Consider the following 8,612-nt stretch of genomic DNA (forward strand, 5'->3'; position numbering starts at 1 on the left):
TGTGGAGAACGCCGTGTGATCTTTTTTCAAAAAAAAAAAAAAATTAATGAAAAAAAAAAAAAAAAAGCAACCCAACGAAGCATCTTTCTTTGTCTCGCCTGTCCTGACTGTGGGGATTTTCTCCCCTTGGTGACAACCGTCGCATTTTGGCTCAGCTTCTGCTGTGAGTTTGGGGAAAGACCTGACCCAGGTGCTGTGTGGGGTGTCCCCCTGTCCACCCAACAGTCCCATGGGACCCCAGAGTAGAGGTCTCTGCTCACTGGGGCCCGTGGGGCAGGAGATGCGAGTTCGTGATGCCACAGTCATGGTGACTCACAGAATCACAGAATGCTATGGGGTTGGAAGGGACCTCTGGAGATCATCTAGTCCAACCCCCTGCCAAAGCAGGCCCACCCAGAACAGGTTGCACAGGAATGTGTCCAGGTGGGTTTGAATGTCTCTAGAGAAGGAGACTCCACCACCTCCCTGGGCAGCCTCTTCCAGGGCTCTGCGGTGCCACAGTCATGGTGAATCACAGAATGCTATGGGGTTGGAAGATGCCACAGTCATGGTGACTCACAGAATCACAGAATGCTATGGGGTTGGAAGGGACCTCTGGAGATCATCTAGTCCAACCCCCTGCCAAAGCAGGCCCACCCAGAACAGGTTGCACAGGAATGTGTCCAGGTGGGTTTGAATGTCTCTAGAGAAGGAGACTCCACCACCTCCCTGGGCAGCCTCTTCCAGGGCTCTGCCACCCTCAAAGTGAAGAAGTTCCTCCTCCTGTTTAGATGGAACGTCTTATATTCAAGTTTGTGCCCATTTCCTCTTGTCCCATCCCTGGGCACCACTGAAAAAAGACTGACCCCATCCTCCTGCCACCCACCCTTTAAGTATTTATGGGCGTTAATCAGATCCCCCCTCAGCCTTCTCCAGACTAAAAAGACCCAAGTCCCTCAGCCTTTCCTCATTAGAGGGATGCTCCAGGTCCCTAATCACCTTTATAGCCAGACTCCATAACCCGAAGCCCTGTGAGGACAACATGTTGAGGATGAAACACTGAATTTGCTCTTTTTGGTGTGAGCTACGCTTCAAGCCCCTGGGGCTTGGCAGGAGGAGACCCTCCAGCACTGGTGGCAGCATTCCTGCTCCCACCACCTTCCAGCTCTTGGGCTTTGCTTACCTGGAAGGTGGCACTCACTGATTCCCGGCACAATGAGGTGTAGCTGGTCCCCAGAAGTGGCAGCCTCTGGTGGTGGCACCTTCTCCAGATGGTTTCTGCTCTGTTAAGCCCCTTCCCTCTCCCCACTGCTGCCCTTGAAGGTGGTGTGCTTCAGCAGCACTTTGCAGGATGGCAAGGGCTTCCATGGGACCCAGTGACAGAGAGGACCCTGGAGATGGGGAGCAGCACAAAGGGCACCCCGAAGCCCCACAGGACAGGCAGCAAGACCCTGCCTCTCGCAATTAGCAAAGGGCAAAAAAAGAGCAAAAAAAAAGACACTACCAAAAAAAAGTTGTGTTTTTTTTTTCCAGCCAGCAAACATGAATTGGGTCTTTTACACAGCAATTGGCATATTTGGGGAGGGACTGTGATTTCAAGCCATTCTTGGTGAAAACCTGCAGCACCATCAATCGAGACCCACCTTCCCAGAGCCACCAGGGGCCTGAAGGAGCAGTTCCTTCCTCTCTTGATCCTCCTCTTCCTCCCCAGCCCTCCATCACCCTCCTCCCCAGCGCTGGTCCTGTTCCCCATGGGATTTGGCAGTATTTTCTTCCTCCTGGCAATGGCTTGGCTCAAACAGGAGAACCCCCTTCCTCCCCACCAGAGAGCTGATGGGGAGGCCTCAAGAGCAACGGGACTGTCCCCTGAGGTGAACCTTGAGGTGTCACCCTAAGAATTAGTCCTGGTTGGGCATCACAAGCTGTTTTGGGATGCCATGGCCCCATGCCGACGGGATGCTGGTCCCTGTCCACCCTGGGGCAGCTTTCTGGCTCCAGGCTCCCTCCCCAAGGAGGGCCATGGGCCAAGCGGGGCGATGGGGACCATGGTGGGAAGCAGGTCCCATCTTGTCCCCGTCGCCCCGCCCCGGGGCTCAGTACCCCGAGGTGAAGGAGCCGTTGGAGGTTTCGGTGTAGAAACAGGTACTGTGGGACGTACTGGTGAGGCTGTAGGCAAAATACGCCACGGCCGAGCCCAGCGTTAGGCCCGTCATGTAGGACACGGTCATGGTGTTCCCTGTGGGAAGGGACACAGGGTGTCAGGGCGCACTGGCCACCCCAAGTGGGGTTCCTGGGGAGGGGATGGTCCTACCTGCCAGCTCCCGCTGCTCGGGGCTCACTTTCCCAGCGGCCAGGATCATGGGGACACTGCCGAAGTAGCCGTTGGTGATGCCCATGAGGAGAGAGAAGATACAGGGCCAGGCAGGGTGGCCAAAGGTTGGCTTCCCGTTGGGGTAGACGCACATGATGAAGAGGGGGATGAAGACCACCCGGAGGCAGGAGTAGACGAGAAGGTGGGTCCCTCTCCAGTCGTAGGGCAGGGCAGCCAGGATCTGCAACGATGGGGAGAGACCATGCTGTGGGGGCCAAGGAGGCTGGGGAGGGCAACATGGTGCCCAAAATGGGGCAGCAAGGAGAAGATGAGATGGTGGCAAGACCATCTCCTGCAGGAGCCCAACCTCAGCCATGCCGGTGAGCAACCTCACACTACTTAGATACCCATGGGGTGGAGATGACCCTTGGTGGAGCCAAGCGGCTTTAAAGAGGACACAAAAAGAGGACACAAAAAAGAGACACAGTGGAAAGGACGCATCCGCCCCACCTTTCTCCTACCTTGCCGACGAAGTCAGAGAGGTTGAAGATGGCCATGATGAGGATGGGGAGCCATTCCCCCAGCGTACAGTTGTGAATCTCTGACTCCAGCCCGGGAAATAGGCACAGCGTGATGAAGTAGGTCATGGCGATGGAGAGCATGTAGGCCCAGATGAGGCGGGACACGACGTAGCGGTGGAGCAGCATGTCTGGCAGGTACGGGGCAGCACAGCTCAGCCACAACCCACGGCCCTCCCCTCACACAGCCTGAAAGTCTTGCCTGCACCCCAACAGTGGCTTCCAAAACCGTGATTGCCCCACGTTTTCAGGTTCATTAAGAAGGGATGACCCTTCCCCAAAGCCCTAGGCCACTGATTGCTTCTTCTGCCCCACAAAATGCTGCAAAATTGGCTCACCTCCCCTCTCCCAGTAAGCCCACCACCCACCTCTGAAGCTGGGCCAGCTCCTCTTGATTTTGGGCCGAGGGACGTCGAAGCGCATGTAGGTGCCGCTGCCGGCCAGCTCGGCTTCGGGGCCTGGGCTGCCCTGGGGGGAGCTCAGCTGCCCCCGCGGCCGGTTCTCCTGCGTGGGGGAGAGAGAGGACATCAGTTCTGAGCTCCAAGTGGAGAGAGGGACCCCCAGGGGGCATCAAGGAAACCTGCTCTTGGCTTACAAATCGGACATCCTCAGCGGTGACATCATGGTGGATGCAGTAGCCCGTCCCATGGTCACCAGCCCCCCGAGGCTCGGGGAGACCCTTGCGGGAGCAGGAGGTGTAGTAGCGGACGAAGCGGGTGCGCTTCACCAGGAGGTGGAGGATGAAGCACGTCAGCTCCATGCCGATGGAGATGAAGAAGAAGATGACCGTGTTCTCCTTCTCGTCTGAGAGCAGCAGCTTGGTGAAGATGCGGCTGAGCGAGATGATGACCCCAGCGGTGCCTGGTGGTGGCATGGGAGAGCTGTTGGCACCGGGTCCTGCTGAGCCCCATCCATGGCTTGGGGACCCCCAGCAGCCTCCCCACCGTCTGGAGATGATGTCTCCAGGTGGGGAGTAGCTACAAGCAGGGAATTTTTGGGGCAGTGGAGCCGGTTCCTGGCAGACACCCCCATCCCCATCTTGGCGTAGCCTTGGGAGACAGCAGAGGAGGTGCCCCCCAAGGGACCCCACAGAGTCGAATGCCGACGCGGATGCAGGTACTTACTCTCGCCCGTCATCACCCCCTGCGTGTAGCGCTTGGGCAGCAGCCCCGTGTAGCCGTAGAAGCTGGATTGCTGCACTTCAGGAGAGATGCGCCGAGGGGAGAAGAAGACATTATTGCTGCAGCTGAAATGCTGGGTGAGGGGAGAAACCCCAGTGGGTGCCACCCGGGAGCTGTACCCTTGCTGAACAGCACCCAAAGCCTTCTTGCCCCCCCAAATAGGGGGTATTTTTGCCCTCCCTGGATGTTCCCACCAAGAGAGGCCACCAAGTGCAGGGGCTTGGGAAACCACCGTGGTGGCTCAAATGGCAAAGCCCTTGTGGTGTTGGGGACAGATGCACAGTTTGGTGCCGATGCCCCCATCCAGTCCCACAGTGCCTGGACAGAGGTGGAGGGGATGGAGCAGGGACACAAGGGTCATCTTATAGTTATCAGAGCAAGAGGTTGTCCCAGGAGACCATGGCTCTTGGGGATGGAGATGTTGTCCCACCCCCATCCAAAGGGCTCTACTGGCCACAGCGCCAGCCACTGTCCCACATACCTGTGCAGCCAAAGGCCACCACCCCAACGGCAACCAGGTTGATGGCGTAGGCTTGCCTGCGGGTGAAGAGCTCCAGCCAGACGTCGCAGATGCTAACGAAGAGCAGGGGCCCCAGGGCAAAGAGGTATCCTGCAGGTGGGAGACAGAGGTGGGTGGTGGTGGGGCAACGTGGAGGTCAGTGCTGCCAGGAGTTGTGGCCACCCACACTCACCCACGGAGATCCGAGTGTGCAAGCTCAGCAGCTCCACCAGCGCGTTGTTGAGGATGACGGCCACCAAGGCCACCAGGATGTAGGTGAGGCTCATGTCAAAGACGATGGAGGTCCCTGTAGAGAGGCAAGTGATGTGGGGTGGTGGGGGTCCAGCTTCCTTGGAAGGGGGGCTGAGCTCTCCCCAGGTTTGGGGTGGCTGGAAAGTGCTGCAGCTGCTAGAGACCTACCTGGGTATTTATGGTGCAGGTAGTCCACATCGGTGATAAAGCTGTTGTATGGCAGAAGAAATCCCACCCCGGCCAGCAGCATGGCAAAGTAAATCCCATGGTATCGATCCTGGGGCTCGGGATCCTCAGAAACTGCCCCAAAATGGGAAAAGAAAGAGAAAAAGACATGACAGCAGGCCCTGCTGCACCCATGGAACCTGCAGCAGACCCAGCCAGGGGGTGACGAATGGTGCTTCCACATCACAGAATCACAGAATACTCATGGTTGGAATGGACCTTTGAGATCATCGAGTCCAACCACAAACAAAGAGAAAACAAACACCACAAACAAACAAAACCACACACCTACACCACGTGGGGTGACGAACGGTGCTTCCACATCACAGAATCACAGGTTATTCATGGCTGGAATGGACCTTTGAGATCATCGAGTCCAACCACAAAAGAAAAAAAACCAAACACCACAAAGAAACAAAACCCCACACCTACACGAGATAAAAACCAACAATCCCGGGCACCAGAACATGCCCTGAAGAGCCACATCTACACGTAAAAACCAACAATCTCAGGCACCAGAGCATGCCCTGAAGTGCCACATCTACACGTTTCTTAAATCCCTCCAGGGATGGTGACTCCACCACCTCCCTGTTCCAGTGCCTGACCACTCACTCAGGAAAGTCATTCTTCCCAATATCTAATCTAAACCTCCCCTGACAAAACTTTAGACCATTTCCTCTTCTCCTGTCGTTATTCCCTTGGGAGAAGAGGCCAACCCCCACCTCTCTACACCCTCCTTTCAGGGAGTTGTAGAGGGCAATGAGGTCTCCCCTCAGCCTCCTCTTCTCCAAACTCAACATGCCCAGTTCCCTCAGCCTCTCCTCATGTGACTTGTTCTCTAAATGAGGAGGGCAGGAAGCAGCTCAGAAACCCACGATAAAGGCCCAGGAGGCAGGGAACCACCCGAACTTTGGGCAGCCAAAGGCAGTGCAGGCAACACCCAAAGTCGAGGTGCAGGAGGGGTTTGGAGGTGGACAGGGCTGTCCCAGGATGTGGAGAAGGGCTGGGATAAATCCCGGGGGCATCCCTGAGCCCGACACGGGGAAGGGGAGAGTTGTGAGCTGGGGGTAAGCCAGGCAGGAGAACCAGGGCATGAACCCTCAACGCCTTGCCAACCCGCAGAGCCCATCACCATGGGATGCTGTGCAGCTCGTGTGGGTACAAACATGTCCAAAAAAAAAAAAAGCCATTAGGGAATTTTATGGCATTTTGGGCCACTTGTGGCTGTTAAAGTATCCTAGAAAACTCCTAAACGGGTGGGAAACCAGCAGAGAACACAGCTCCTGGCTGTGGTGTGGGGCTGTGCGGGTCCTCACCTGGCTCCATGAAGGTGAGGATGCCCTTGGCCTGGTTGCCCCGCTGCAGCTCGTCCTCCTCCAGCTGGTAGCTGTCGAAGCTGAAGCTCATCACCACGTTCCCCTCCGGCGTCCCCGCCGGGCTCAGTTCCTTGAAGCGCTCGGCTCCCACCGAGCCCATCGTGGCCAACCTGGAAGGGAGAGAGGTGACACCCCATGGGCACAGCTCCTCCATCCCCCTGGACATCAGCCCCCGGGTGATGCCAGGGGGTCTGCAAGGGACAGATGGCACATGGGCAGCCCTGAGCCTTGGCCACCTCACCATATCACCGCGGCTCCTGTAGTTTTTTCCCACCTGGAAAGATGCTCTCCACGAGGAGAACGGGGTCCCTTGACCCACCGGGCAGGAGTTTGGATTTGGGGTGGTGAGTGGTGATGGAGGTTGGGAGGGAGAACCACGTGAGCCCCCCCCAGCCAAGGCACAGCACTGGCCCCAGCCCAGCTCAGCACCTCCCTGGGATGCTACCAGTGCCAACTGCTGCTGCGATTCCCAAAAGCAATTAGAGAAATTAATGGGTGAAAACCACTCACGGAGGGTGGTTGCTGGGGAAGATCCCAGCTGCCTCGGGAAGGCCTTGTTCTCGCAGGCTCTGGGTTATGCTTTTTTTCAGCATCTCTGCCACCTGGGGCTGGGGCAGAGCCCGGGCAGACACGCTCCTGCAGCCTTTCCAGGGAGAGGATGGGGTGCAACCTCACCTTTAAGGTGAGCATTTCAGATTTGCTTCTCCAGGGGGCCATGGCACAGCAGGGAGGTGCTCAGAGAGACCCCAACAGCTGTTTGCACCAAATGCACCCCAAAACAAGCTCCCAAAACACCTGACATCCTCCAGAGACCCCACCAGAGCCACCCAAAACGTGGTCCATCCCTCTCTGGGGCCATCCCAGCCCAGGCCCTGGGGAGCAGCCCGGGGCAGGGGAGGGGAGGGCTCTGTATTACCGGGGACAGTCGCTAGATGCCAGCCTGCCTCCGCGCCCGCCGACCACCCACCCAGCCGGGGGGGGCCAAAAACCTCCTCCAAGGCAGCAGGTTGAAGCAGGAAAAAAAAAAAAAATAATCAATGACAGTGATTTCTCTCCTCTCCCTGCCAGACGCGGCATTTGCAGGAGCAGAGAGGTTTTTCCAGCAGCTCCCCAGCTGCCGGGGGGGGGACAGGCGGGATGCTGAGGGGGGGGCTGAGGTGGGGGGTGCCCACAGACCCTGGGAGCACGATATTAGGGCTAAATGCACCTAAAATGCATCTGCCTGCTGCAGGGGGCTGGTGGCACGGAGCAGCTCTGCCAGAGCCCCACGGCTGCGCTGAGGCCACAGCGCTGCTGGGGGCCTGGGTGGGGTGATGTTGGGGTCCCCACCCTGCACCACGATGGGATGGACCCCAAGACCCCCCCCATCACAAACCCCACGGGCAGAACAACCCAGGCTGGGGACACCGCTCCATCCCATTGCTCGTGGAGGAGTCGGCTGTGATTCCCCCCCAGCCAAGCATCCTCCAGGAAATAAAACCCAGTGGGAAGCATCCCCCGGGATGCCAGGAAAGCCTGTTGCAGGGTTTTTCCTTAGTAAAGATCCCAGCTGGAGAACATGCTGGCTGGAAACACCCCGTACCCGCTGTAGCCCAAACTTCTTAGGGCCGGGAGCGGAGCGGGATGCGCTGCGAGGCTCCGTGCTGGACCAACCTCCAGCGCCCACCCTCCCCACCTGCTCCCAGCATCCCTGGGAGAAATCATCCCTGGCCATAAATCAGATTTTTTCCCCCCCTCCCTTTAGACTTATTCCCTGGGAGGGGACTCGGAGGGACAAGGAGGGGGACACGCTCAGGCCCTGCTGCCCCTCTGGACCCAAGGTGGGAGGGGATGGGGGTCCTCCATCACGGCCAGGAGGTCGCTCCAGCACCCCCCTCCCCACCTGCTCCCAGCATCCCTGGGAGAAATCATCCCTGGCCATAAATCAGATTTTTTTTCCCCCTCCCTTTAGACTTATTCCCTGGAAGGGGACTCAGAGGGACAAGGAGGGGGGGACACATTCAGGCCCTGCTGCCCCTCTGGACCCAAGGTGGGAGGGGATGGGGGTCCTCCATCACGGCCAGGAGGTCTCACCCAGGGACAGGGCACCCGCAGGGGGGGGGGGGGGCGAGGGGGGCATCAGAGCAGGGGGGCATCACATCCCCACTGCATCCCGGGGCCGGGGGACCCCCGGGAAGCTCAGACACCCCCCCACACACCACCATCACCACC

The 8,612-nt window shown here is 58.2% G+C and overlaps 1 protein-coding gene across 2 annotated transcripts in view; it reads right to left on the reverse strand.

Moving 5' to 3' along the window:
* Positions 1-850: 850 nt before the first annotated feature.
* SLC29A4 (solute carrier family 29 (equilibrative nucleoside transporter), member 4) overlaps positions 851-8,612 on the reverse strand; it is a 10,910-nt gene continuing 3,148 nt past the window's right edge. Inside the window, exons 2-11 of one of the 2 annotated variants that reach the window (XM_014946208.1) lie at positions 6,342-6,511; positions 4,969-5,100; positions 4,742-4,855; positions 4,531-4,659; positions 3,993-4,067; positions 3,464-3,729; positions 3,237-3,372; positions 2,812-2,999; positions 2,291-2,531; positions 851-2,215 (exon numbers count right to left, since the gene is read on the reverse strand). In XM_014946208.1, the coding sequence (XP_014801694.1) occupies positions 2,073-2,215; positions 2,291-2,531; positions 2,812-2,999; positions 3,237-3,372; positions 3,464-3,729; positions 3,993-4,067; positions 4,531-4,659; positions 4,742-4,855; positions 4,969-5,100; positions 6,342-6,501 (1,584 nt within the window). In that variant the 5' untranslated portion in view covers positions 6,502-6,511 and the 3' untranslated portion in view covers positions 851-2,072. Of the gene's footprint in view, positions 2,216-2,290; positions 2,532-2,800; positions 3,000-3,236; positions 3,373-3,463; positions 3,730-3,992; positions 4,068-4,530; positions 4,660-4,741; positions 4,856-4,968; positions 5,101-6,341; positions 6,512-8,612 lie in introns of both variants that reach the window. The other variant, XM_014946209.1, reaches the window with a different exon arrangement.

This window comes from Calidris pugnax, unplaced genomic scaffold (assembly GCF_001431845.1).
Source record: "Calidris pugnax isolate Ruff unplaced genomic scaffold, ASM143184v1 scaffold123, whole genome shotgun sequence".
Classification (NCBI taxonomy): domain Eukaryota; kingdom Metazoa; phylum Chordata; class Aves; order Charadriiformes; family Scolopacidae; genus Calidris; species Calidris pugnax.